The sequence below is a fragment of the Suillus discolor genome, assembly GCF_016758755.1.
Source record: "Suillus discolor strain FC423 chromosome Unknown F5147scaffold_2, whole genome shotgun sequence".
Lineage (NCBI taxonomy): Eukaryota > Fungi > Basidiomycota > Agaricomycetes > Boletales > Suillaceae > Suillus > Suillus discolor.
The window spans coordinates 1,207,278-1,235,240 of record NW_024541249.1 but is presented as its reverse complement, the minus strand read 5'-3'; the positions used below and the strand labels follow the sequence as shown (position 1 = coordinate 1,235,240).

The 27,963-nt window shown below is 45.6% G+C and overlaps 8 protein-coding genes across 8 annotated transcripts; 7 read left to right on the top strand and 1 right to left on the bottom strand.

Annotated features, from left to right (window-relative positions):
* Positions 1-1,836: 1,836 nt before the first annotated feature.
* F5147DRAFT_123447 (uncharacterized protein) lies at positions 1,837-3,402 on the bottom strand. Its single transcript, XM_041428145.1, has 4 exons — positions 3,385-3,402; positions 2,806-3,326; positions 2,703-2,755; positions 1,837-2,651 (listed from the first exon to the last, which is right to left on the bottom strand). Exons 2-4 carry the CDS (start codon positions 2,925-2,927, stop codon positions 1,978-1,980), a joined length of 849 nt encoding a protein of 282 aa, XP_041299707.1. The 5' UTR covers positions 2,928-3,326; positions 3,385-3,402; the 3' UTR covers positions 1,837-1,977.
* On the top strand, positions 2,925-3,961 carry F5147DRAFT_665705 (uncharacterized protein). Its single transcript, XM_041435129.1, is given in 4 exon segments — positions 2,925-3,326; positions 3,388-3,460; positions 3,532-3,900; positions 3,912-3,961. 3 exon segments carry the CDS (start codon positions 3,093-3,095, stop codon positions 3,684-3,686), a joined length of 462 nt encoding a protein of 153 aa, XP_041299706.1. The 5' UTR covers positions 2,925-3,092; the 3' UTR covers positions 3,687-3,900; positions 3,912-3,961.
* Positions 3,962-4,768: 807 nt separating this feature from the next.
* F5147DRAFT_536697 (uncharacterized protein) lies at positions 4,769-5,065 on the top strand (the record flags this gene model as incomplete). The annotated part of the gene is made up of 1 exon (XM_041430164.1): positions 4,769-5,065. A coding segment is annotated over one exon (297 nt), but the record flags the coding sequence as incomplete, so codon positions are not given.
* Positions 5,066-5,233: 168 nt separating this feature from the next.
* On the top strand, positions 5,234-8,275 carry F5147DRAFT_564314 (kinase-like domain-containing protein; the record flags this gene model as incomplete). The annotated part of the gene is made up of 8 exons (XM_041430720.1): positions 5,234-5,368; positions 5,422-5,618; positions 5,666-5,822; positions 5,875-6,134; positions 6,187-6,429; positions 6,494-6,738; positions 6,793-6,926; positions 6,983-8,275. 8 exons carry the CDS (start codon positions 5,234-5,236, stop codon positions 8,273-8,275), a joined length of 2,664 nt encoding a protein of 887 aa, XP_041299704.1.
* A 2,380-nt stretch (positions 8,276-10,655) lies between these two features.
* F5147DRAFT_123370 (uncharacterized protein) lies at positions 10,656-13,030 on the top strand. Its single transcript, XM_041428144.1, has 7 exons — positions 10,656-11,148; positions 11,221-11,383; positions 11,434-11,551; positions 11,610-11,851; positions 11,912-12,286; positions 12,337-12,389; positions 12,441-13,030. Exons 1-7 carry the CDS (start codon positions 11,054-11,056, stop codon positions 12,724-12,726), a joined length of 1,332 nt encoding a protein of 443 aa, XP_041299703.1. The 5' UTR covers positions 10,656-11,053; the 3' UTR covers positions 12,727-13,030.
* A 70-nt stretch (positions 13,031-13,100) lies between these two features.
* F5147DRAFT_123338 (PTPLA-domain-containing protein) lies at positions 13,101-14,264 on the top strand. The gene is made up of 3 exons (XM_041428143.1): positions 13,101-13,289; positions 13,346-14,038; positions 14,091-14,264. The coding sequence occupies exons 1-3, from the start codon at positions 13,268-13,270 to the stop codon at positions 14,198-14,200; spliced, it is 825 nt and encodes a 274-aa protein (XP_041299702.1). The 5' UTR covers positions 13,101-13,267; the 3' UTR covers positions 14,201-14,264.
* Positions 14,265-15,300: 1,036 nt separating this feature from the next.
* F5147DRAFT_625577 (aspartic peptidase domain-containing protein) lies at positions 15,301-16,910 on the top strand (the record flags this gene model as incomplete). Its single annotated transcript, XM_041432678.1, has 10 exons — positions 15,301-15,543; positions 15,595-15,858; positions 15,911-15,979; positions 16,032-16,100; positions 16,157-16,222; positions 16,273-16,424; positions 16,473-16,534; positions 16,596-16,616; positions 16,677-16,809; positions 16,869-16,910. The coding sequence occupies 9 exons, from the start codon at positions 15,301-15,303 to the stop codon at positions 16,745-16,747; spliced, it is 1,017 nt and encodes a 338-aa protein (XP_041299701.1). The 3' UTR covers positions 16,748-16,809; positions 16,869-16,910.
* Positions 16,911-26,699: 9,789 nt separating this feature from the next.
* On the top strand, positions 26,700-27,949 carry F5147DRAFT_767337 (uncharacterized protein; the record flags this gene model as incomplete). Its single annotated transcript, XM_041440876.1, has 4 exons — positions 26,700-26,711; positions 27,441-27,632; positions 27,681-27,800; positions 27,866-27,949. The coding sequence occupies 4 exons, from the start codon at positions 26,700-26,702 to the stop codon at positions 27,947-27,949; spliced, it is 408 nt and encodes a 135-aa protein (XP_041299700.1).
* Positions 27,950-27,963: the final 14 nt, after the last annotated feature.

Genomic DNA, 27,963 nt, shown 5'->3' with positions numbered 1-27,963 from the left:
TTCCCATGTCCGTTAGGCGCGCTTGGAGATCTGTCATTTGCACAAAGATAGACAAATTTCCCTGTGCACGGCATTTCTCGGTGGCTTTCGGTAAACCTGCAAGAACTGTCATGTTGGTGCAAAGTTCCCCAAGTGAGCGAGCCCTTTAGCCGGAACTCCTTCTGTTCCTTTGTCGGAGCTGTACCATCTATACGGCACTTGTATCAGCCCCTTTCTTTGATGGGTTCTCCAAGTTGGATCCAGAGCGTTTCGGTCAACTTAGCCCTCATCCTGTAGCGCGACTCGCTCAGCAGCAGACGGCGACCCATTTTATTTTCGGAGACTATGCCTGAAAAGGCCCTCAAGGACTTTGGATACAGCTGCGGATTGATCTCGGACGTTACTGGGTGTCATTTACTCTTTTTGTTTCTGATTTTTATTTATTTAAAACGTGCATCTCAAACGCACTGGCTCTGCCCGCAGCCCGCCTGGCTGTGGCACATGTACGAGATGGCAACGGGGTCGCACTAAACCAGAACATGTTGCGTAGCCATCGTCGTTACAAGCAGATCGTCTTATTTCTGTCTAGTTGCTCCATACCAATGAAATCGCTGGTCGGCTAAATCCTTTTCCCCCGCTTCTTTGGGGCATGCGACGCTCCTGATAAAGATTCGGCGCCAACTCAACAGTCGGTGTCGTACATGCCAATGGAGCGTGGCCATACGGCGGCCTAACTTTTCTTCTCAGATTACTCGATCGACTACCACTTTGTGTTTTCTTCATAATCGTGTACCTCGAGTTCTCGAAATACATGTCAAAAAATACTGCTTTCGTCGTTTTGGGCCCTCATTTTTTCTCGCGTCCCCGGATAACATTTCTCTCCATGTGCCCCCCCGGAGCAGGTTTATAGCCCATCGCGTGCTACGATAATGAAAGGGCCCTGAGTCTATAACTTATTGGGGCTTATGATAGCGGTAACGAAAATCCTCCACATCGCGCGTGAGGAAAGAAGACTGCACTAAAAGGTTACTGCTTCTTTCTTCTAGAATCTGGGCTAAACGGCGGGGAAGAATAATTTGACTCGCTTCGAGGACCGACTGTGGTTCTGAGTTTCTCCAGTCGACCTCCAAAGGATTTACGGCAAGCGATTTTGTGCTCTGCCCTGCAGAAGCCTCAAATGAATGACGAAAATTGCTCTCAAAAAATTGATCTGTTTGCACATGGCATTGGTATTAATGCCTCCATAGATTCCCCCCGTGAGATTGAGATGAACCAACCGATAGTGAGTTGGTGTGAACGAGAATGTGCCTAGATAAAAATATGGAAGAATAACTATGGAGCTGGTTGATTGAGTCCGGTACACATTGTAGATTGTCTGGATCACTATGTGAAATCGCCCTTGAACATTCAACTTCCACTAAATGCAAAGATGTTGGAAACGTAGCCCAGCAGCAGGAACCCCTTACCCTCCACGCCGCGTCAGGATAACCAAGAAGCGAGATCGTTCCAATAAAATAACATCACATATTTGGAGGACGACGGGACTTGATAGCGGCAATTTCGATATCTTTGACGCGGCTGCTTTGCTCAGACCTGGAAGGGCATTGAGCGTGACAGAAAATGGACAGTCATGGGTATAATTCCTACTGTAACAGCCTGTCCTGCAGATGCGCATTCGCTTGCGCCAACCGCGCATTTTCACTCTGAAGACCCGCATTCTCCGCTATCAAACGCACATTTTCACTCTCCGTTTCCGCCTTCGCAGCCTTGAGGTCCTCGAGGTACTTCGCCTTGAATTTATTGCTTTGGTCCAGCGCACTGAGCTTTTTCTCCATTTTACGAATATATGACGGTGACTTTAAAGCGTCCAGTGCTTCTAGATGCGAAGCAATGCTTTCCCCAGTAGTTTGGTCAACAATAAAAGGGTTGGAAGAGGCGCGTTCGAGGGGTTTAGATGTATGTGCGGGGACGTCACGTTTGAAAGTACTGCTTCCGCTCTCAAAGGCACTGGGGATGCGAGCATTCGTGCCTGAGGTCTACAAAGTCTTCAATCAATCTCTCTGTAAAAGCCGAGTCCAGACCAACCGTTCGCTCCCCGCCGCTATTTTCCCGCTCCTTGCCTTTGTTCCTGGTAGGCGTTTGCGGGAAAAAGTCTGTTTCGAATATGCCCTGGTCGGAATTGTCGACGCGACGGCGTGATGTCTGAGGTGGAGTAAGTGGAAAGGGGATTTGGAAACCCGATCGCTGATCCACGGACGCAACTCTGGGTTTCTTTGGCGTCCTTTGGTCTATATTTCTAAGACTCTGGTCCACACTCCTGGATGGACTGCTTTGTTCGAGGTCATCTTCTGGCGATGTCTCTTCCCAATCCCCGATCGTCGAGGCCTGAGAGGATTGGGAGCCAAAAAGAAATGAGCGGGTTCGGTCATTCATGGCGGTTGCATTTTGCTGGGGGCTACCATATTGTGGCGTTGAAGTGGCCTCAAGCTCTGGTTCATTTAAGGCGGCCGCTATATCTGCCATCCTCTTCCTAGGACTTTTCTGGGGCGTGCCCGATGTTCGAGCTGATTCGGCTCTCTGTCTCTGAGAAGGAGGGGGCCTCGATGACGCAGGTACAGAGGGAGATACAGAACTATGCTGTTGTGGGTAAAAAATAGGGTCATCTACCCAATCTGAGCGATTTCGATTGAGTCATTTCCATGTGCACTAGGAGAGATCCTCACAAAAGAATCTACACCTCTCGCTCTTGATTGACCTCGAGCAAGTGTAGAACTCACTGAGCGGCAAATGTCAGCCACCGATACTTGGAGACCATTTTGAACATACCGATTGGGATTTGAAGATGTTTGACTAGTCCTTCTTATTGCAGTTTCACCGTGTGTGCAACGTACTACACCACCTGCATCCATAGGACTCGTCGATTGTGTATGCAGTTGGCTGAAGGACATGAAGGTTCCAGTTGAATTCGAACACCCCCTATGCGATATTAATAATACATATCAGGTGACTCATTTGAATTTTGATAAGGGCTTGGCCAATGCTTGGCTGTAACTCTCCTCAACTCGTGCTTGTCGCGTTGCGGGGCTTGTTCATTATATCGGATAACGTCCACGATGGCGGCCACATCTCAAGGGAATTCTTCCTTGATCTCTGTCACCTCAAAATATGTCGCGCCGTCCGACCCATCTTTGCCTGCCCTTGCCTTGCAAATCACTAGCCTTGTAGGCTCATACATGATTTGGGTTGGTGTTACGAATCAACCACCAGAATCTGTGCAGAACGCAGCCCTCTCTGGCATGCTTTGTAAAGATTGGGCATGTGCTATGCCCGCACTACCTGGTCATACAGTAAGTAAATGATGTTAATAGCCAATTATACACCAACAATGGCCTGAGCGAGTTCTGGAAGGGGTTTGGACCTGCTACTTCCTTGTTCCGATCATCAAGTTCTGATGTATCTTTTTCGATGGCGCAGCGTCTTGGTAAGTGGAGCCCATTTTTTGCTCCGTTCGGATCGCCGTGTCCTTTGCTGATTTTAATTCATTGATTCCAGCGCGGAGGTTTCATCGACAGATATTCTTATCGGTTGATGTGCCTGCTACCCTGCTATCAACACAACGAGGATCTAATCTGTTGTTTGATGCAGAGAAAGGCATAGTTGCTGCGCTCAGCAGCCTTGGAGATGAACACGGCCAAGAAGTATCCTAAATTCTGCCCTAGCACGGTTTCCATCTCTGCGTCCCTAACCAATTTGCTGCGCAAAGCATGTGCGAGGGGGTATGCCATGATTCGGTTGGCGGATTGTATCTGAATTCCATATAATGTTGTCAAATGTCGTTGGTAAGTCCTAATCTCGCCACGGAGGTAACCTCTGGCCACGTGTTGTACTAGCCGGGTCTAGAGGCACTTGGATAAAACTCGTGTTGGCACGAAGTTGGCACTGTAGTAATTTTTTATGAATGAAAAGTAAAATTGATTGGGGATTCGTTGTTGAGGCCTAAGATCGATTAGCCGACCCTTAACCCCTCACATAGTAGTGGAACCGTGTGGCACTTGGCGCTATTCGACTCATTTGTGGCCTGGGACTAACTGCCATTTATTTCCTGTCCTTGCCGTTGACGACAACGGCGACCACGAAACAACTAAACGGCCTACTATTATTTTCTGACTTGCGAGGAGAGCAGCAGTACTAACTGTTTTCTCATAGACAGAGCATGTCGGAACCCGAACTTGCCTACATGACCAACACCAACGAAGACTTTGATCTCCCTCGCTGGCAAACTCACGCTCATCTGGAACCGTTGTCTTCATCTGCTCAGGCTGCTCAGTCCGCTGCCAGAGCATCCTATCTTTATCCAAGTGCACCGCCTCCTCCACCACCACAGTCTCTCACAACTGTCGGTCAGAGATTGCCGCCCCTGCATCAATCACCTGGCTCATCTACTAGGCAGCCTCGCCTGGCTCATATCCTTGACCACGATCAACCAACGGGCATCACATCTTCATCTTTCCTTTCTACCGGTTTGAACCAGCTTTCGAGGAGTGCGTCATTGGGTGGTGGTAGTGGAGCTGGTAACGGATCTTCCAGGGCTCGTCGTCACCATCAACCAGAAGATCTTGAGGGCGCTTTCAACCTTGACGCCCAAACCGTTCCTAGTTCGAGGCACATGGCTGCAACACCAAACTCCCTCTACCCATCTGGCGTTGCCTTCCACCAATCTCAACCAGGTCCCCCTCCCCCCAACAACAGTGCTTCTCCCGCAGCTGTATCCAGCGAACCGTATTCAGAAATGTATTATAATGGTTCCAGTGGGAACCTGCCAAAGCGAGCTCTTACACAGCATGATCCTACCCCCCGCTCTGGACGTTCACCAATGCGTACGGGTAACTCACTCCTGGATCCATACTCTCAACAAGCCCAGTACTCGCCGTCTACCACCCCTTACCTCTACGCCTCATCGTCTGATGCTCAGAGGCCTAACACTTCATCTGCCTATCATTCCCATGCCCGCGGCACCTCTCAAACCAAGGTTGAACCCTCAACGCCACCACTATCATCCCCGTACACTCCGCAGAGTGCTGCGCAGGCTGCATATGCTGCGTATGCGATGGACTCCTCCAGTCCCGCACCACACCAAAATCAGAGTCATCTATCAAGCCAAGCATCTATCAAAAGTTCCATCTCCACCCCAAATACCCCTCTGTCATTTGCTCACCCGCAGAGTCCGGCCAACCAATACTATCAAGACCAGCCCATGGTCGTTGATCAGCCGCAGCATCGACGCCGAGCTTCTGGTTTCAGAAGAGTCCGTGATACGCGCGATCTTAGACCTTACGTAAATGCTCAGCCTTCGGGCAGGCGAATGGATGCCAACGGGGTATTTTTATCGGTGCGTGTGGTTTTAATTTGACTGCGGTCGAGCTCTGACATCCAGTGACATAGCCACTGAGACAATTGACAACCAACATCCTCGAGACGTATCACATCTGTAACCCGCAGTTCAGATACGAATCGGCGCACAATCCGCGGAGGGTGCTTACCAAGCCGAGTAAGCCCGCCCACAACGAAGGTTACGACAACGAGGATTATGATTATATTCTCTACGTCAATGATTGGCTGGGAAACGAGGATGGTCACAAGTACGTTGATGCCATATGCTCTCAGCGATATACTGAACTGAGCGCAGTCGATATCTCATTCTGGATATTCTCGGTCAAGGAACCTTTGGTCAGGTGGTGAAATGTCAGAATATGAAGACCCACGAGATCGTGGCAGTCAAAGTGGTAAAAAATAAGCCTGCGTACTTCAACCAAAGTATGATGGAAGTCACAATACTGGAACTGGTGCGTTTCTCCACGAACAATGATGAAATGATATTCACATTACTGCCCGTAGCTCAACAATTCATGTGATCCTCATGATGAGCATCATATATTGCGACTTCGTGACTCGTTCATTCATCGAAATCATTTATGCCTTGTATTTGAGCTGCTCTCATCTAACCTCTATGAGCTGATCAAGCAAAACCAATTCCAAGGATTGAGCACGCAACTCGTGAAAGTGTTTACTGCTCAGCTGTTAGATGCTATGACTGTGCTCAAGGATGCACGCTTGATTCACTGCGATCTGAAACCAGAAAACATCCTACTCAAATCGTATTTTTTAATTTATTTTCCCCACATTTCCCGTACTCAATCCCTTTACCAGGCTTCAATCACCCCAAATCAAGGTTATTGATTTTGGATCAGCGTGTCATGAACGACAGACGGTGTACACATATATCCAGTCACGGTTTTATCGGTCGCCAGAAGTCATCCTCGGAATTCCTTACACATCTTCGATTGACATGTGGTCGTTGGGTTGCATTGCTGTAGAGCTCTTCTTAGGGCTACCGCTCTTCCCCGGGACGAGCGAGTATAATCAGATAACTCGGATCGTCGAAATGCTTGGGTGCGTATTTCGTTTCACTAGCTGGGTTACCAACATTTATTGATGCATTATCCTGCGATCACAGGATGCCTCCAACATATATGCTGGACATAGGAAAGCAGACAAAGCAGTTTTTCGACTCCTACGTAGATGTGTATGGCCAGAAGAAGTACCGCCTCAAAACCTTGGAGCAGTACTCCCGTGAGCACAACACCAAGGAACAGCCAGGGAAGCATTACTTCAAGGCGAATACGCTTCCGGAAATTGTCAACACTGCACCGATGCCGACGTTCAAGTCATCGTCTCGGCAGGGGCACGAAGTGGAAAAAGGTAAGATTAAGTGTTCTCGGCGTTTGCCTGACTTGTTCTCACGTGGCCTTACAGAATTAAACAATCGAGCGTCATTCATCGACTTCTGCCAGGGTCTACTCAATCTCAACCCTATAGAACGATGGTCACCCCAGCAGGCTAGGATGCACCCTTTTATCACCGGTGAAAAGTTCACTAAGCCTTTCCAAGTTCGTCATCTTATTCATCGATCTTCTCAAAAAAATTTACTGACAGATCATTACAGCCTAATGGACACACCACTGCCCAGATTACACAGTTGCCATCCACGTCAGGCAATGCAGACCCGAAGCGGCCATACGGTGGTCTTGTTCCCCAGCAGCCCAAAGGCACCAGAGCATTCCAGGATGCAGCGTCATACAACCAGCAGCTTGCTCAACACCAAGCTTACACTGCGCAGGCGCAAGCCGCATCTCAGGCGGCTAACAATGTATTCCGTAACCCGTACATAACGCAGACACAGCAGCAGCAGCCACCTGCTTCTCAGACACAGCAGCCACCTCCTCCGCCATTGTCCTACCAGCCACCACAGGATGCATCTGCGCCGTCGTCATTTCCAGCTCAACAGCAGCAGCAGCACACCTTCTCGTCATCGCAGCCTGCACAGCTCAGTGCCCTCAACCCTGCTGGCGCTAGCTACTCGCAAGGGACAGGAATCAGCGTAACGGGGATGCTCAACCCCAACCCACCCGCTACCTCACACTACCCCCCACCCCATGCTCGCGCACGGGCCAATACTATCAACCACAACGACATGATTCCTCCTGCGCTGGCGCGGCTGCAGCATATGAACCAAGATGCGATAGCCGGACGGAACGCACTGACCCCTGTGCTTAACCGGGATGATGCCATGCGCGAATGGGAAAGGCGGCAGGCGGGCAAGCCGAGCGCAGCGCAGCCGTACCCTCAGCTCGAATATCTGCAACAACAGGCTGAGCTTGCTGCTGCAAACGGCATGTCTGGGTGGGGTGCATCCACCCGTTACCCCCCGCCGCCTTCTAAGTTATCGCACTCCTACCAACCCACAATTATAGTGGACGATGATCGAAGGGAGACTGTCATGTCGAATGTCCGGACTGCTGCACGCAGCGATACGGTTGCGAGCGGGTACAATCCCAACGCTATGGTGACTAGTCCGACGCAAGCATATGCAGGGAACCCTGCTGGTACCGGCGCGCGGTACCCCACAGCATTCCCTTCACAACAGCAGGCGCCGAATCCACCTTTCGACCCGCTGACTCAGCGGACAGATATCGGGGCGCTTTACGTTCCGATGCAGCCTGAGCAATATCAGTCCTATGGTGGAGGTAGTGCGGCTCAGGGACCTAGTTTGTCATCCTCAAGGCAAGCTACTCAGACGTCACAACCGGGTCCACAATCCTTTTATGGGCCAAGTGTGGCTTCGGCCGTACAAGCTCCGCCGCAGGCAGCTCAACGAAACCCGTTCAATGCGAGTGACACGCCGCAACAGCCAAAGGAGGCGAGAAGACTGAGCGGGATGGATATTTGGTCGCGATGAATGCTAGTTAATAATGTGATCCCCCTCTTCTTTCTATGCGATGACTTCTACTCAATTGCGACCGGTGCTAGTACGATGTGCTTCCAACCAATTTTTGTGCTTTTTTTTCTCAGGCATTCTTGCAACTCTGCCCCATTTACCAAGACATCTTCTATGTGTTTTCTGTCTCGCATCGTTCAATATTCAGGGCATTTATCATTTTATGGTCACTGGTTTGGCAACGCTACCCAAAACTTCCGATGGATGTGACATACTATGCTCCAGTACAACACGTACAGTTCGTCATATCCATCAAGGAACTCGAAATACGAAGCTTCGGTCACTCAATGGTACCCGCTGATAACAAATTGAGTTTGCCACAGAAGGCAACATAAAAATGGGTATTCATGGACTATGCCGTGGTTTGGAAGGTTTGGATTGACGGTTCCATCCCTCGCCACGCTATCGCTAGCAATATTAAGGCTCCTTTGAAGTTTGAACCCTACAAGTACTAGTGTCGCCACCTACTTTGGCAGCCGGATAAGTAAGTCCACAAGTCCTCGGTATTATATGCATTTACGATGTATCTGTTCCTCTCGGAGTGTGATGTGGCTGCAAATTATCCATAAATTCGCGAGTGAAAGTGATCCCTTGAAACCGTAAATTACATTGTACGGGTGCCAAGATGTTTTGAGTGCATTCTGCGTCTTGTCTGGCTATCTTCTCGAGATGGAATAATTTTGTAGGACCTTTGTAAAGGCCAGGCGTGACGTCGCTGCGAGCCTCACCGTACTAGACTAATCTATTTCTTCCTTCTAGCTTGCGCCACTCAGGGCCGACTAGAGGTCGTGCGCTTGTGAATGAGGACTGTTTGATCTTTCCAGGTTTTCCTTCAAACGTGGTATGTCAGTTGCACCTTGGTTGTACTACGGCTTTTATCCCGTCGCATCTTCAATGGAGCTGCACTAAAATTTGCGGAGGCAGCCGTCCGGATTGAACGACATGCAAGGACAACAAGGTAAACTTTCTACCGTGCGATCTATGGCCCACGTTCATTTGTATTCCAGTTCTTCTAGCGTATCCACGAGGAGCACGATACATGTCCAGATATCATGATATGTAACACATTGCTCTCGCCGCATGCTTAACACGACCATAACAGTTATCTGTGGCAAATATGGCATGTCCCCCTACTCATCAGCTTTATCTCGTGCAGAGAGTGGTCCGGAGCAGCACATATGACGCTGCGTCTCTCTCCTATATCGCAATTTACTTATTGATAGATTCTGGCTCCGCAATTGAATATTAGCTCTTCTACTTACTCTGGTTCTGTAAGATACACGATTCAGTCAATGTTCTTTCAGCTGATACTGCTTGCCGTATTGAGTTCATTATCTTGCCAGCTGTGGTGCTTGGCGTCTTGCTAGAATGGAGCTTCCGACGATTTATGAAAATCTGCCAGCGCAACGACGCCCCGGCTGCCGGTCCTTCTGTTTCGTTGTACGTACTCCGACCTTGATACTGGGTTCTGACTACCTCCTGGTAGATCATCTTGCACAACGGCATTGTCTTGGACAGTTTATTTAACCGCCGCATCGATTCGTCGACTTCTTGTTCGAGGCCCCTGCCTTCGTTACGACGCCGCCAGGACACCCTTGGATAATTTATCATGCATTCCGTTGTTCTGTATTTGACCAGATCCCACAGCTAACCTGTGTATTCATTTTATACGAACCGCGGATAAGTTCGAGTTTGAGGGATCAGATCGATCAAAGCTGTGGTGCTGAAGGCGGCCGTGTGGTCAATGTTCATGAATTTTGCCGAAGAATGCGACTGGAGCGGACATCGGCAACAGCGACTAAGTCCGCGTACTTATCGACGGAGAGTCATCTGAATGTGCAGTCTCCCCTAGTCAGACCTATTGAATCAAGATAGGCGTTCCTTGGTATTAGGGCGAAGTCAAGACAAAAGTTCGGGTATAGAGTGGTTGGATAAAATATATTCACCAGATCCCGAGATCGCCCTTTGTACAAAGCCATAAGGCAACAACCAAAGTTGGCATATGCTCAGATCCTAGAGCGGTATTAATTTTTGCTTGTGCTCGCCGTCTCCCGGATGAAGGCCCGAATCGATCGTGACTGTGTTATCTGTTGGACGGACCGACGTAGACCGACATATGCAGGAGAACTATTCAAGTTGATTCTGATTCTCATGCTCGTCAGGGAGTTTGTTGAGCCAGTTCAACAGAATATCCAACGAGTATACGATAGAGCTGTGTAGTTTCAGGCGGCCTCGGAGTGAGTCGCCGACTCCTGGGCTCATGAGCGCTGTAATGAAAAATGTCCAGCTGTAAAATATCATTAGTAAGACTGAATTGAGTACGGTGCCACGGCGGCCGTACCTATACTACTAATTTATGGTTGTCGGTGACCAGCTGTAGTCTCGGGAAGCTTCGGAAGGGGTCGGTCGGACACAACGGCGGGGCCAGTAACCTCGAGAACGATGAGCATCTACTAGAATTATTAGTGACTTCCACTCTTCTACTTCCAAACTTGCATCAAGGTTGGACGCTTATAGCTGGTGCGGCTACTCACCTGGCCGTGACGTTGTGTCCACTATCATTGGTCTGCCAGGTTCATGGCAACCTACTTATAGTAAGCGACCTGTCACGTATTATTATTATCATCACCAACCGTGTCTACCCAATTTGTTCCGTACTCATCGTCCAGTACAGCACAGTGCCGAAGTGTTGTCTGTCTCTACTATCTAGGTATTGTTTAGCGTCTCTTGACTATAGAAATGCTATCGAAACGAGTTATCGCTGCTGCTCGCAGTCGTGCATTTTTCGCTAGTAGAGGTGCTCAATACACTGCTGTATCATTCTCGCAAGGATGGTGCGTGTTCTCTGTTTTTTCTTTCTGTTGTTAACATCGCTGACTTGAACGACCGTTTTCTTGTATGTATAGGAAAGTCGCCAACTATATCAGACGCGCACAGTTGCATTCCAAGACCGTGAAGGTCCCACAGATGGCCGAATCTATTTCCGAGGGCACACTACGATCATGGTCAAAGCAGGTCGGGGATACCGTCGAGGTCGACGAGGAGGTTGCGACCATTGAGACGGATAAGGCGGGTATCAGCTCATTGGCGCCTCTGAAAGTATTAATCCTTCATCACAGATTGACGTCAGTGTCAATGCGCCTACAGCAGGGAAGATTGTGGAGTTGCTTGCAAAGGAAGAAGACACTGTCAGCGTTGGCCAGGACCTCTTCATAATTGCACCTGGCGAAGGCGGTGGTAAGCCCCGTGTAACTTACGTGACATGCTATTTCATCACATTTTCACATGGCTCTAGCATCTGCTGCTCTTGAGGAGCAGAAGACAGATCCTGAAGAACCTAAGGATCAGCAACTGGACAAGATGACACCAGAGCCGCGTGCACCATCAGCTGCTGACAAGCAGAGTGGTGGCATCCCTCCAGAAGGACCTAAAGAGTCCAAGAAGGAGGTGAAGAAGCAGGATTCGAAACCAAAGGAGGACAAGTCGAAAGCACCTCCTCCTGCGCCAAAGGCCCCTGGCAATCGGGGCGAGACAAGAGTATGCAGCATTACTACGCCTGTTTTGGTAATGTTGACGTGCTTCCTCCCTTAGGTTAAGATGAACCGTATGCGCCTGCGCATTGCCGAGCGTTTGAAGGAATCGCAAAACGCTGCCGCTTCACTCACGACCTTCAATGAAATCGACATGTCTTCTCTCGTGGAGATGCGGAAGAAGTACAAGGACGAAGTGCTCAAACAACACGATGTCAAGCTCGGCTTCATGAGCGCGTTCGCTCGTGCGTGCGCTCTGGCGCTCAAAGAGATTCCTGCTGCAAATGCATCCATCGAGGGCGACGAGATTGTCTACCATGACTTTGTTGACCTGAGTGTCGCTGTCGCGACGCCCAAGGGCTTGGTCACCCCTGTGGTGAGGAATGCCGAGGGCATGGGCTTTGTTGAAATCGAGAAGGAGATTGCTGCTCTTGGAAACAAGGCAAGTACTGTATATATCGTATTCTCCTGCAGTTTACCTATTGTTTTCAGGCCAGGGATGGTAAATTGACTCTGGAGGATATGGCAGGAGGCACTTTCACCATGTGAGTGTCATTGATTCTCAATCCAAACTAATACTAATTTTGTACGCTTAGTTCCAATGGTGGTGTCTTTGGCTCATTGTACGGAACGCCCATTATCAACTTGCCACAATCTGCTGTGCTCGGTATGCACGCGATCAAGGACAAACCTGTCGTTGTAAACGGCCAGATCGTCATCCGACCCATCATGGTCGTCGCTCTCACCTATGACCACAGACTACTCGATGGTCGGGAGGCAGTCACGTTCCTAGGTCTGTACTCTCTCCGTTATTATATCTCACGTGACCGTTATCTAACGCGTCGGTGCGTCGTTTGTAGTGAAGGTCCGCGACTACATTGAGGACCCTCGGAAAATGCTTCTTGCATTGAGCTGAGCGTTCCTTGGCAATTGTTTCATGTTTTTATTTATTCCATTTGTGATGTACCTACATTGAACACCAGGCCATAATTGAACTCATCCACAAGGAATCACTAATATTCCAGCCTCTGGATGAGGCTCTGATAATTTGCAGAAAGTTAAAGAGTGATGTATCTCTGTTTATTGATTCCCTTTCACTTCTGTATTCGTTTGTATTTATTGTCAACGTTGTTGACCACAATACAGCAAGTACTCGGTCACTGAGCTTGCACGAAGCAAACCTAAAGTATCAGCTGCGATGAGCGTGGCACTCGAGGGTCACGTGGTCAGGGGTCAGGCAAAACAACTCAGTCCGAGCCTTGTCCGAGCCAAGTTCGAACGTACCAACAACTGTAAACCTAGAGGACAACCGTTATCCCTATCACTGTCAACTCGTACCGTAGGTGTATTGCTTATCAAGTCTCTACAGCGAGCCTGCCAATTGCAACGAACAGGATTCAAGGTGCCAAGTAACGACCATAAAATGTCAAGTACCCGCTCACGAGGTAACGCGACAATAAACTTGAAACTTGGAAATTAACCTCGTGGATATGGTTTACAGGACCCTCTCTTGTTGTGCGATTCTATTTAATCGCATTCAATGCATTATCTGCAGCAGGATGGGCCTATGTCATTTACCTCGCTCTTGCCGTATTCAGAGGTCAACGCGCTTCAAGTTCAGTACACGACTTCTTCAAACCACTTGCTTCATACGTGCCGACTTCAATCGTAGCATTATTGATACCACAGCCTAAATCAACCAACAATTTCTCCACAACTCTCGCATATTTCTTGCATTCATACATCCCTGCAACATACGAATCCACGTTCTCTGCCCTTGCACCTGTACAATCGCTTGCCGCCCTTGAAATATTGCATGTCCTTTTTGGATTTGTGCGCTCCCCGCTCCCGACAACTGTCGTCCAGGTCTCATCGCGTCTCATCCTGATCTGGGGAATCGTCGAGCGCTTTCCCAATACTCACTTGAGCCCGGTCTATACCACTATGATCCTTGCTTGGGCGCTGACTGAAGTGCCACGCTATGCATACTACGCGCTCTCGCTTGCAGGTTGCGGCGTGCCTTCATGGCTGACATGGATGCGCTATTCCACATTTTATGTCCTGTATCCTATCGGCGCAGGAAGCGAGGCCCTAGTCATGTTGAGCACCATTTCAGAGTGGAGCAACGGCAAGTGGGCCGTGTGGAGCACCGAAGACCGGGTCAAGGCAGGTTTGGTGGCAATTTGGGTGCCTGGTAAGTCGTGCATGTTATTTTGCATTTGGTCGCTGACTCCTGGTTCTCGTAGGACTGTGGGTGATGTATTCCCATATGATGCGCATGCGCCGCAAGGTGCTTGGTGTCGGTAAGGGCCAGAAGTTGGGAGCAAAGCCCAAAGACAGGCTCAAGGCGGAGTGAGAGGTGCCATGGATACAAAATGTCACTAACTATTCGCAATGTCATGGAACCACTTACCTTACGATATTATCACGCCTAGAATCATCCCCCACTACTTGTGTAGTGCAACCCAGTATGTGCAATTCATCTAGGGTGGGCTGGATATATCGCGTTGTACACGCAGACCCGTACAAGTATACAGAGAATTGTGTAGGCAAAGTGGTTCGGTTTTATCAAAATTCGCTTAAAGTTCTGGCTGACGAGTTAGCGGCAGCAGCAGCATATTGCCTGTCGTACAACCAATGTATGGCTTCAGCCAAATGCAGTGTTGTCTTGACCTTTTTTATATTCTGATCTGGGCTGGAAGGTCAGCTCAGGCTGATATGTCAGTGAAGCGCGCTGTTCGATTCTGCGGCAGTGGCAAGTTACCTGTTATCTGACCCGACTAACTCATTGATATGAATCTTATCTGCCTAATGTCTGGCTTCAGTGAAATACGGTGTTGCTACTACCCTTTCTCTCAATGCAGGTGTTCAATCTGGGCTGGCGGGTCAGCTCAGGTCGCTATGTCACTGGAGCACACCGCTAGTCCGGATTGGAATTTTATGCTAATGGATTTAAAAGACTTGCTTCACCTTCAGTTCCATCGGGTTTTCTTCATCCTTTACTTTCTCAACTACCATGCTTCCCCGCTTCCCCCTTTTCTTTCTCTTCCCGACTGTAGGCGTGTTGGGCTCTCCCGTGTATGACATGATGTTTTATCCCCCAATGTACATGCGGGATCCCTTTGGAACGTTCAACCACACCCATGACTTGGTCACCTCGACTGTCGTCCCAGTCTTCAATGTCCAGCCTGTGGTGAGCTTCTGTCTCATAAACCTTTCTACGAGACTAACTTGTATATCCAGATGGCCGAGATAGAAGCCCTCCAAATAAAATACCAGAACGCTCTTGATTTTTTGACCGGCAAGAACCTCGTGGCGCTACCAGATGCACTTTCAGATCCCGGGCTCGATGCGCTGTCAGACGCGGCGTTCACCGATACGACAAGCGACCTATCCGGTTTTGTGTTGTTCGGATCAACCACAATATCGCAGCAGGCAAACATGAGCTTTTCTGCGATGAATGCCGCTGCTCAGAGTGCGACTGACCCCCTGACGGATGAGATACAGAGGACCATCCATGTCCCGTTCTACGGCCCACTTGAATTTGGGAAGAAATCACAACAGCTCTCAGTGGCCTTTGACACATGTTCTGCAGATCTCTGGATTCCTGTGGGCTGCGGCGATTGCGGGACCCCACAATATAACGCCGCTGCGAGTTCAACCTACAGGACTACAGGGAATGTGTTCAATGTGAATTACGTGCGTCTCCCTCATGCTATCTCGGTGCCTGGTTGATGTGTTGGGCAGGAGGGCGTCAGCTATGCGGAAGGAACTCTTGCGTACGATACGATCGGCATGGGCGGCTTAAAGGTCAACAGCCAATATTTTGGTGCTGTCACTGATGTGTCGAGTAACTTCGATTCCGACCGGATCTCTGGATGTCTCGGGCTCGGTTTCAGCTCCATCGCGACGTCAGGGAAGCCAACGTTCTTCGAGAACCTAATCATGCAGGAAAAGATCGAAGCACCATTCTTCTCTGTGCATTTAACGAGAGGAAAGGCAAGCGGGTCGAAGGTACGTGGCGTACTATCGTTCATATAACCGTAATCGAGAAGATTTTTTTTAGATAACTCTGGGTGGTTACGACATATCCAAGGCGGTAGGACCTCTGACATGGGTCTCAGTTATTTCCAAGGTTGATCTTCCCGCGCCTTGAATCACCCTGTCTAACTGGTTTTTATTGGCAGACCTACTGGACAGTGCATTTCGACGGAGCTGTTGTCGAAGGGAACTACGTCTCTGGTAACGTCGATGCGGTAAGGTTCAATTCATCAGAAAATTCACTCGGGTTCACCTCATTTCATATGAACAGGTGATTGACACAGGTTCTAGTTTTATATACGTTTCAAAGGCATTGGCAAATCTGATCTACGCCAATGTCAGTCTCTCGCTATTTGCTTCCCTCGCCACCTTGCTGACAAGTCGTAGATACTCGGGGCTGGCCCCGCAGCAAACTACAGCTCCGGCTTCTTCTCCTTCCCGTGCGACTCCAACCCCACGATTTCATTCTCGCTTGGTGGGCACGACTTCGGAATCAGTATCCAGGACTTTAAGCTCGGACAAGATGGGTATGGGTCAACGTAAGTCAGCGTGTATTCATACAATGCACGTCGCCTGAACCAGCGCAGAAACTGCATTGGTGGGATCATTGGCCTGGACGATGCATTCATGGAAGGAATTGTCATCATCGGTGAGTTGTTTGAATATTCGGTTCGTTTTCTTGGATGTTCTTCTGATGTCGCGTGCTGCAGGGCATGCATTTATGAGATCATGTGAGTAGTGCCTTATCGCATGGCATTTGATCTGCAACGCTCATGACTGTGATTGTCTAGGGTACTCGGTATTTGACTATTCGCACGGGGCGCGGGTGGGCTTCGCGCCCAGCATCAATAATGCACAGTAAAATATTTTGTATGATTGATACCCATGGTTATATAACGTGTCTTTGGTTTAGAAGAGATGATAGTAAGTATTATTCCCTCGACAGAAATCCGGAGTACACCAGCTTTCTGAATGTTTGAAAGGGGAACATTGATGCCAGTTTCCTGGGAATGCACCACCCAGAGGACATCTCGATCCTGGGATATCTGACTGTCCAACCGCATCCGCGCCAGCGTAGTAATCATCATTCCCACACATCAATCACAACACATTCAATAATCATGTATCAAGCTTGCTGTTTCCCACATGTCCTCACTGTCAGCCACCTTGCACACAATGTCAGGGATATTACTACATTTGGCCAAGCCACTACCTAACAGTGTTGCTACATGCTTACCTCCCTGCACTGCACTCAATGACTATGCCAATACCATCAGCTCTTAAGGTGCTGCAGTTGCTGCATTATCAGCTCCCTACTGGCTCACCTCCAACATTCACCATGACACAAAGGGTGGGGGTCGGGAAAGAGTGACATAGTTTAAGGTGGTGTGCTGTTTATTTGTAGATGTCACACTGAGTCATATCCAGGGTGAATGCTGGATAGGGTTGGACAGTTGGATATTCTAGGATTGAAATATTTTGATCACCCATGCAGGATTGCATGGTTCATGAATGTGTACAAATAAGCCTTCAGAGGAAGAAAAGAAATCAAGGAATTTGTGAGACAGTGGAGTCAGGGACTGGTGCTTGCTGTGGTATCTACAGACAAAGACCTTATGGCTCTATCATATGCTACCATAAATTCTGGCTGTTAGCAATAGGATTCATATGCATATTATCAGTTCCAGAGAATTAGCCTCTAAGACTATCTTTCCTTTTTGAAAGTTTCACTAATTAGTTGGGTTTGATAGCTAGGAAATTTTAATTGATGCCCTGTTAATTAGCACCAATTTCTGCAATCTTAGAGGTAATGATCATCAGGGAAACTTAATCCACTATAAAGTGTTACAGAGTGCTACAGAGTGCTCTGTAGCATTCTGTAGCACAACTTGAATATAATCTGCTGATGATTATTGAAAGTCTTGTAATATCTTTTGATTCCAGTAGACACAGTTTTCAGACTTGATGGAATACATAATATTCAAATCAATTAGTTTTCCATTGCAGCCATGAGTTACATAGTGCTGCCATGGTTTGGTTTGGTCTGGTTCACATAGGGTTGAGTGAGAACTAAGAACCAGACCTAGGTCTAGTTCTACCAGACTCGATGAACCTTGAACTGGACCTTTGCAAACAGTTTAGAATAGTTAGGTCTGATTATTTTTAGGTTTGTACATGAACTGAACCAAATTTATTTACAATGAGCAAAAAAAACATAGATAGGACTCCTACTTATAGCTATACATCCAAAAACACAGGTGCTTCTGTCTCAACTATTGCAGAAACATGATGGCCGTTCCTATATGCCACCTTTGACAACTGTAGCAAGCCAAATGTAGATGATGCAAGTGTATTATGTTGCATGATGGAGGTGATCCCTCTGCTCAAGAAAGCCTGTTCAGAGGGACACAGCTGCCTTGGATGGGCAAATAATCACACACAATACATGCTAGCATAGGAAATTGCAATGAATAAAGCTAATAAACAATTTCTGTAGCAAATAAACAGACTACTTACTTTCCACCAGGTAACAATGTCATTGGCTTCCTCTAGTGGTGAAGACAGATACATAGTGAGTTCTTAATGAGGATTGTGAGTAAGTTTGTCTGTAGCTTAATATGTCTTAATGGCCTCACACATTCATGCATCACCATACTGGTTTTTATGCAAGGGTCTTATTGGTGGAGAAGGTTTATTAACAGGCATCTGACTTGGTGGTTTATAATACTCATCAACATCAGTAGGTTAGATTGTGCTACAGAATGCTACAGAGCACTTTGTAGCACTCTGTAATACTTTGTAGTAAATTATGTTTCGCTGATGAAACTGTAGAAGAATGTAAGTCCAAAGACGATAATGAGTTTGAACAAATACTTATGACAGTCTTGAGGTGAGCCCCCTCTATCTACAACATCTTGACTGTCCCATCGTTCTTTGACATAAGCAAGCTTGTAGTTGGAGTCAAGAACTATAATTGTATGAGAGGTGGGTATATGTTATAGAAAGTAATATTAATGTTTACCAAGACAAATAAAATACACATCTGAGTCACTTGTTTTCTTGTAGTACTTGTTAATGTTCTTGAGTCCTTGCTTAATTGCATCAGTGATCAGCACACACTGTATATCATTGGCCATCTCTTGCCACCAGTCAGCTAGACATTCCAATATAGGTATCATTTGCCATGTAGTAGGATGTTTCATGGAGGAGAAAGTTTGCTAGGCAGTGGCTGGCTTCATGAGTTCAAGGTGTTTCCAGTTACTCCAATTGAGCTTGAAATCATTGTAAGATTTGTTGTGAAGATTCAGCACTTCTTTACTTTTACCAGTGAGATTAGTGAAATGATTGATAGCCTATTAAAATATAAATATTGGACTCATAAACACTGATAGAAAAAATATATATTTGATGTAGCACTTGGCCTCATGCTGGACTTGTATCTAGCTCTTTCATGATGCATGTCAAATGGCCATCATACACAAATCACTTCCCAATATTATCTAATACTTACTTGCTCAATCTAGTGCTTTGACTAGCAGACCTGATGTTTAGACCAACTTGGCTGATCAAATACTTTACACTCATCCTTCCCATGTCCTGTCTTATCTTGCTAGCCCCACTAGGTGCATAGTTCCTTATTTCACATGTTACTCATATCATAGCTAGCACTGTTACATGTTTTACTATCATCCACAGTACCTCATGTTATTTTACATGTACTTCAGATCTGAAATATTCTGCTACTACTTTTGCCTATAGGTTTCTGCATTTCTATGTATTTACATATATATCGGAGTATCATCATCATCCAAGTAGTAGGGAGCCATTTTCCAATGCTTAGAGGTCAAACCCAATATTTTGTAGTTCTTAATTGACATTGCGAATATTACTACTCTTTTCATCTGAAATACCTATCATCTTCATTATTCCATTTTCCCACAACCCACTGTAGAGACTGACATTTCTGTAGCCTCATAGAGGTCTAATCCTCCAATGCTCTAATCACTACCTAAACACAGTGCGACTCATATCTTATTCCCATGTACCAGGCACTTCATTGGCCACTCATGTGTACAAGCACTTTGGTTGCTCATTAGTGTGCACATCCTTAGTTCCATTGCTCGTCCTTAATCCATCCATCCCATGTCTGTTTGATTCATTGGTGTGTATTCCTATTCTATTCTTGTGTATCCTGATAATATCTCCAGTGCTATGCAGACACATTGTGTATCTTGTGTTATAGACCCTTATATTACATATTATCATGTACTCATTTTGCTTCCCAGTTCGCCTCAGTGCTTGACAGTGCTTAACATTACTTACATAGTTTCATGTATGTTTTTCTCTCTTAACAAGTCACCACCATCTTCTTGCATGTCATTGGATTCTAAGTCAAAATTTCCATCATAGCCACTAACTAACACTAAGCACCTGAACATACATCAGTGCTAATTATCATATTCTTACCAAAACTTCTTTTTTTATCTTTTGACTCATTTAGAGTCGCTGTACTCCAACTATCTGCACGTGCACCTTACATCTGCTCAGTGCATGCTGTTGCTTCATATCACAAATCAGCAGTTCATAGTGGTTCTGCTTTCCTATACTCCACATATCATTGTGCACCTTACTAGGCTTGACTAGGCGCCTGGTATAAGACTGGAAGTCCCTACAGCCTTGTAGAGGCTATTTTTGCAGTGCCCCTCAGCACCCTATTGCTTTGGTACACAAAGCACAGCTTTCCTGTGAGCTGTGCACATCGGCCAATACTTTCCCATGCTGGCCATAGCTTTCCTCTACATGTGCACAGCCATGCTTAGCTGTGTTTTTCTCACACTCCATCAGCTGAAGTCTCATGTCCATTCATAGTCCAAAACCAACCCAATAGTACATTTTCTTTGATTAATATTTGCATATCAGACCATTTTCATATTGTACCACCTTTTTTGATCATAGACCCTTAGTTACATATAGCTTTAAATACCATATTCAGTAGTGCTTTGGCTTAGCTTTGCATGACAGTGCTTAGCACAATACTTAAGTGGCAGCAGTACATATCATTCAGTAGTTTGTTTTCTGGATATTCCAGTAGCAGCTCCCATTAGCCTACAGTTGGTAGCTATTGGCAATCAGTATCTATTTACTACTCACATTGTATCTGTTATTGCCTTGCTCTATATCTATTTCTATTGTCCCTCATCTCTATTATCATCTAAACCCCTTGTGTATTGGCCACTTCGCAGCTGCACTTTTTCCTGCATCTTCAGCTTTTAGTTGCCACTACTTTCCTGCACACATACCCTCTGCTTTCCCATGAGTAGCACCTTCTGTGCCAATTTCTAGACCTTTGCTGCACTTGCTTCCTCTTCAGGGTTGAATACACTTGTCTCACAAGTATAGCAGACTAGGCAGTGCATGACCTACAACATAAAGATATCAGTTTGGAGCCTATAGCACCACTCTGAGTTGTAAACCTACACTAGTTCAGTGTTTCCCTCCATCTATACATATAGAGGAACCTTCTTAGTAGCAATCCCCTTGGGCTGACATTAATTCGTGTACAGAGAACCATCTGAGTTCATCTCACATCATCTACTTTCCATTACTTCATATTCCTCACCTACACTGCAACCTGCTAATCCACTAATCCACTGACCCAAAAATATTGTAGTATACCTTCAGACATTGTTTCATACTCTTGGATTATTGACTGTTTATCTTATCACTGACATTCAGACTATGTCTAAACAGCAAACCCCGCAGGTTAAACACACTTGTCCTGCAAGTATAGCAGACTTCTGAAAAAATTAGGGTTTCTATAGTGCTAATGCAAAAATTGGACACATTTCTTCAAGGATAATGCTATATTTTCCATCTATTGTGTTGTGGAAACAACAACCTTGCTGGGTGGCAAGAAAAGGTTGGGTCAAGCAAATGCCTAGCTGCTATGTCTAAACTGATGTGTTCGACTCTAAAGGGAATTGCTACTAGAATGATGATGGATATGTGCAACCTGAGAGCATGCTAAGCGTGTTACAGTAACATGGCACGAGTCCCCTGCCACCAGACAGCCCTCTGCCACCACACAGCTATAGACAATACCAAGGGTCTCACCAGCCCTATGACGATAGATGACAAAGCAGCAACTGCCGGCTTAGATAAGCGGTCTGGACCGCATATGATGACATAGGTCTAGAAGACCTATTTATGTTATCAAGATAGAAGGCAAGCCTTGTGTTGCCTCATGTACTGATAGAAGGATGCCTCATGGATCCTATCTACGATAGAAGCCCACCTCATGGACGCTATCTCTGACTCATGTAGATAAGCAGATTAGAACCCAGCTTAGAGCTGAGCTTAGACACGATAGAGTAGCCTTATATAAGGTTGAAGATTAGAGTAGACGTTCCTTACTTTAATCTTACTTGGTTTTCCCTTGAACTCCTTGTCCTGCTAAAGCTACCTGCTCGACATCGACTCATACCTTCAGTGATGCCTCTCACTGTCTGTAACTCTGCTATTATCTCAGCGTAACCCCTCGTTAACCACCATGAGCTATGTTCGAGTACGCAACCTTTGCTTGTCTGTAAAGGCCGATGACTCTCAGCACTCGGTACCACTGTTGTGGTTGTCGCTGTTTAGATCATCCAAGTCGCACACGACCTTGTGTCGTAACAAAGCACAGGAAAATAGCGGACAGATATGTGCAAGGTGTAGGAATGTATCTGAGGCTATCTGAAGTGTGGGAACGCACAGCCGAAGGTGCAGAAAGTGCGGGAAAGTGTGGACAAGGTATAGGGAAGTTAAGGAACGAGGTTTGGAGTGGGTGAGGGCAAAGGTATATTGCAAGGTAAGGAAAGTCTAGGTATAGAGAGGTATAGGGACCTAATAGAGGCTAAAAGCACACACTACAAGGGACTACTTCGAAGGTAAACCTATAGGAAGAGGTATCCAGTACGAGGGAAGTGTAGTAAGTAATACTTAGAAGTAGTCAACTTATACTATCTAGACTCTCACTCAGAGAAGGAAGGGATAGGAAATATAGGAAATATGTAAGGACATGTAATAAGGCTGCAACACATTTTACAAGCCTCAAGGTAAGGAAATTCATATACCAATGGGGTTTGGATGGACTATGGATGGACAAGGATCTTTCCTAATGCGTTTCTGAGGTATCCGAAGCGCGGGAATGCACATCCAATGTGGCCAATGCATGGGAAAGTGCAGATAAGCAGATGCGCAAAGTCTGGGAAAAGCGGATTCAGGTTTGGACAGAGGTTACTTGCTGGACAAATGATGGACAATGATAGGGAAACTCGTAGTGCTCTATACTCCTTGACACATATATGGAAATGACCCATTTGCAGCCTAGGGAGGATCCAAGTGTCACACCGCATCTTTGATTTGTATCACACGGTTATACAAATTTTTCTATTTCCCATCAACAAGTCCTTTCATATCTAGGTGGGGAAATTCTAGCAATATCTGCTACATCCAGTTGCAACCAGTTGCACAACAGTACACACATCACATCACTTATTTGTATTAAGCATCTTCCATCTAGCCATAGGAAAGGCTAGATATTCCTCTATAAAGTCTACATTATCTGTCTTGCCAGATAAAGTTGGATTTCTTTTGTAGAACATCTACTGTTCTAGGTAGAATCATACCACCAAGCTGTATAAGCAGGTAACCTCCCACGAACAACACATTATCTACCATGAAAGAAAAAGTCATAGACCATGAACTTGAGGTTATTTGGCAGCATCTAGTCTTCTCAAAAGTGTAATTGTGGTGTCATTGCCTTTTGACCACTTTTATATAAGACACCTCAAGTAAGAAGATACTGTCTCTATGAAGAGCACACTGACCTTCTATCTAATGGTCATTGGGTGTGGGCTGACACTGCATATCCATTGGAGCCATGGTGCATTGATCCTTTCAAGAAGCCTTGCAATGGGCGGTTGACTAAGGACCAGAAGACATTTAATTATCACCTCTCTAAGGTATTTTTTTTTTGAGGGAACCATATTTCAATGAATTGATTTTTTTCAGATTTGTGTTCGTATTGAACATACATCTGCTGTTTTAGAGGGATGGTTCCAGTCCCTTTGAGAGCTCTGGTTTAGAATTCAGACTGAGAAAAACCTTGAATTTACTATGCAGTGGATCAAATGCTGCATCATCCTGTATAATATAATCATTTGGTTTGAAATACATTATCGCAAGCAAGATGTCACTTATGAGAGCTCTCTCAAGTAAGCTTGTGATGAGGGTAAAGACTTCATTGATCAGGAGTTTGAGGATCCTGATGGTGATGAAGTAGTTGGTAACAGGAATTATGAGGGCACTCCAGGTCAGGCTGCTTATGTAAAGCTGATGGATGATCTCTTGAATAGTCCTCACTTGGATGCACAACATAGGGAAGGATAATCTCTCTCATATTAGACTTGACATATACTATCACAAAGAAATATATGTCCAGTCATGTAATAACAAATGTCAAATGAAAAGCAATTAAAAAAAACAAATAAGATAGTTAAAAAAATATGAAAATAATACAGCAACAGATGGAGATAACAGACATAACAACAACAAATAGCTTATATAGCTCCATTTAATGTCTAGGCTCTGCTACCTTACATCATCTGGTGGAATTGGATCTTAAGATGGAGGGTCTCAGCCTCCTTGTCAAGCACCTGTGAATATGCTTCATGCACCCATATATCCACTTCACAAAGGTGGATCTCAGCATCTTTATTCTCCTGTTAGCACTGATGGTACTCAGACTTTATCTTAAGTTTTGTAAGGAACTGCTGATGCTTGCTATCATGACATGACATAGCATCAGACTGTAAGCTCTTGATCTCACACCAGAACTGGTCCACCTGCTGCATGATGTCAGATTTAGCCTTCTTCTTTAAGCTCCCTACACTGATCAGCAGCAAGGTCTATGGGCTCAGTGGCCCAATATAGTCTAACAATGACACATATGTAGTGTTGTGTGTTGTCGATGATGGTGTTGACATGCTGCATACAATTTTTGGTGCCACTTTGTGTTACCCTTCCACAGCTCGATGGCCTCTGTGCACCAAATGCAGAGCAGTTGTTATATGAAGATGCTGAGAACTTAGTGAGGATTTAAAATGATTGTGGTTGTGGGGCTTCAGGAGTGGGAGTGGGCAATATAGCAAATTGTTGTTTGGTCCCTACAACTTGGGGAGGGTTATTGGTAGTATTGGTAGTATTATATATTTGTTATGTACTCAAATAGATCTGTTATACGGAGCCCTAAGAGGGGTGACATCTGCTAATGTTTGTGACATAACTAGAAGGATCTGGTATGATGAGTGAGACTGGCAATGTCTAGTCGACAGTGATCACAGACACATATATCATGTGACTTCTAAGACGGTGGTCTCTGAAGTCACCAGGCTCAAAGTAAGGATGATGAGTCTGAACAATGAGTGTCGATTGAATAGACTTAAGCGTGAAGAGCACTTAAGAAAAGATACTAGAGGCTGAAGCTGAAGCTGAGAGGCTTCAGAGAGAAGTATGTTTCAAGGAAGATTGAGTAGATTCAAGTTAGAGAATCTAATATAAGGTGACCGACTACTTATACTAAGTAGAAAGGGTTAAGGGTTGGGTTACCATACCGTAGGTAAGGGTAAAGGGGAAACTGTAATGGTATAGGTATGCTGGCAACATAGCCAAATTAGTGGTGGATGGTCAAATGCAGAATGAGACTGAGAAATGTTGGAACAATCCAATGGTAAAAAATACAACATGCGTGAAACACAGTCAAAAGAAAACGAAAAAAGAAAGCCACATTGGTGGCATGAGTCACACTGAGTCAGAGGAGTGAGACCACATTGGTGGTTAAATCATAGGAGGAAACATGCATGTACGTGCATAGAGGAGGATAATATGAGGGACGGGAACTGTCCCAAGGATCCGGTCAATGGATAATTGGTAGAGGAGGACGAGCCAGTAGATGGTGAGGATGAGGATGAAGGGAAAATGATAGGGGGGCCATGTGACAGATGTTATTTGTAACAATATTATCTTATCACAATCAAGGTGGTTTAAAGCATCTCAAAGGAGGGAGTCTAATAGGCTGCTCTCCAAATGACTGTTATCACATTGGGGGGCAAAGTTGTCATAGATCTTAACATCAGGAAAATTACAAAGGCCAGGAAGGTGTATCTAAAGCAGATTATGCGAAGTTAAGGTAAGGGTAGAAGCAGAAGCAGAAGCAGCTGGATGTAGTTGCAAATCAATTGCAGGATTGCTATGCAAATTTATAACAAAAGAGGCTCTAGGTGGATATGTAGTGCTGGTGGAATATGTAGTCATGGCAGGAAATATGCTATTGGAGGTATATACATTGTAGGGCTGGGAGTTTGAGAAGGACTAAGCATCATAAGTATGTATAGAAGACTGTTGAGCACTGGTGTCAAAATATGTGGTAGAACCAGCCCTACCATGTGGTTGGACAAGTGAGTACAAGGTGCCTGTATGATTGACCCCTGGCTTAGATGAGTGAATCTTGGCGGCCATGGATGGATTGGAATGCCAGATTTAATCAAGCTCTGTGTACTATGGGAGCTTAATAAGAACTGCATCTATAAGAATCAATCAGCAAAGAACAAAAACAAGTAACAGATGACTTACCTAACATATTTTTTGTAGCCATGTCACCTAGCAGCACCACACCAGCACCAGTATCACTAAATTTTACTTTGAGTTTCTTGTATTTCATTCTAAGACTTAAGGGACTTAGTATACATAGTTCTATCTCAGCATTCTCTATCATGTCTGCTGAGGTATGCATGTATCAGTAAAGAAACATGTTGCTCAAGCTGCCTTAAATGGACTTGATTTACACTTCAGTGTCTTTGTATAAATTAGTTCACTTAGCCAAAATTTCAACTTAAATATATTCAGAAAAACATTATTGAGGTATATTAATACATATTTTATATTTTATACTAAACAAGATATGCTAAGTGAAAAAAAACTAATGCAGTGCAATCTGGACATGTTCCACTGGCATGATTACCAATTCTCAAAACTTACTGTTATATACTTTTACATATGTTACTATCTTTTTAAAAGCCTGTTTGTACCATAGGATGATATCATTAAGAGAGAATTGTTTATTGGCATTGTATAGAAGGAGTTATATGCATAAGGGAATAGAGAATATAATATGGGAAGTATTACTCACTAGAACTAATGTGATATTTAAAAGTTCTATATTGAAGGAGTTAGATGATTGATTTACATCAGGATTATCACTCTCTTTACTTTCTTCTCAAGCTCAAAATTCATAATTACTTAGGTGCAGTCTGGACAACGACTCTGGGTTCGAAATTCGTGGTTCAAACTACACGTGATGACTGCACATGAGCGGGAAGATCCATACCATCACCACTATCATATGTACCATTGTCAAGATGTCCAATAAATCTAACAGTGGCTCTTCACATTCGCTATGCTCTTGAGGTGCTATCAATGTAGCATCAGCCACTGCCTCTGGAACAAACCACAAGCCTCCTGCAGTCTGGACAAAAGCGGAGGAAAGCACATTTCTCGAGTTCCTTGTGGTGGCCCTTCCTTCATCAGGTGAAGGGGGCTTCAAGATGCCTACCTTTAATCAGGCATCTGCCCACCTCAAGGCACAATACCCCAATCAGAGGGGGGCAGAAAAAACTGGTCTAGTATGCAAAAATAAATGGACAGCGGTATGTTTATTATAATCTTTGTGTCAGCTGCCAGTGACATCTTTATAGTTAAAGAAAGTGTACCATAGTGTCGTTGAAATCAAGTGCACATCAGGTTTCACATGGAGCGATGAGCATGGAGCAGGGGTTACAGATAGAAAGGATGATGTCTTGTCACGCTTTACAAAGGTAAGTATTGTAATTGATTGCATGCCTCTCGATGACATTCTTTTTGGACACATCCTCATGCTAAGCCCTTCATGATGAAGGGCTTTGAACACTTCAATATTATGGAGCAGCTAATGCCAAGCAAGCTGAAAGGCTCACATGTCTTCTGACCTACCACCACTGG

Excerpts from the sequence above, each read along its gene's own strand:
- F5147DRAFT_123370 (XM_041428144.1), top strand. The coding sequence starts at position 11,054 with ATGCTATCGAAACGAGTTATCGCTGCTGCTCGCAGTCGTGCATTTTTC. Across the intron at positions 11,852-11,911 it reads GCAATCGGGGCGAGACAAGA|ATGAACCGTATGCGCCTGCG; the intron begins GTATGCAGCATT and ends CCTTAGGTTAAG. Across the intron at positions 12,390-12,440 it reads GCAGGAGGCACTTTCACCAT|TTCCAATGGTGGTGTCTTTG; the intron begins GTGAGTGTCATT and ends TTGTACGCTTAG.
- F5147DRAFT_123338 (XM_041428143.1), top strand. The coding sequence starts at position 13,268 with ATGTCAAGTACCCGCTCACGAG. Across the intron at positions 13,290-13,345 it reads GTCAAGTACCCGCTCACGAG|GACCCTCTCTTGTTGTGCGA; the intron begins GTAACGCGACAA and ends TATGGTTTACAG. Across the intron at positions 14,039-14,090 it reads GGTGGCAATTTGGGTGCCTG|GACTGTGGGTGATGTATTCC; the intron begins GTAAGTCGTGCA and ends TGGTTCTCGTAG.
- F5147DRAFT_123447 (XM_041428145.1), bottom strand. The coding sequence starts at position 2,927 with ATGTCCTTCAGCCAACTGCATACACAATCGACGAGTCCTATGGATGCA. Across the intron at positions 2,756-2,805 it reads ACATCTTCAAATCCCAATCG|TGAGTTCTACACTTGCTCGA; the intron begins GTATGTTCAAAA and ends TTTGCCGCTCAG. Across the intron at positions 2,652-2,702 it reads CGAGAGGTGTAGATTCTTTT|ATTGGGTAGATGACCCTATT; the intron begins GTGAGGATCTCT and ends GAAATCGCTCAG.
- F5147DRAFT_665705 (XM_041435129.1), top strand. The coding sequence starts at position 3,093 with ATGGCGGCCACATCTCAAGGGAATTCTTCCTTGATCTCTGTCACCTCA. Across the intron at positions 3,327-3,387 it reads CCGCACTACCTGGTCATACA|GGGTTTGGACCTGCTACTTC; the intron begins GTAAGTAAATGA and ends GAGTTCTGGAAG. Across the intron at positions 3,461-3,531 it reads TTCGATGGCGCAGCGTCTTG|CGCGGAGGTTTCATCGACAG; the intron begins GTAAGTGGAGCC and ends CATTGATTCCAG.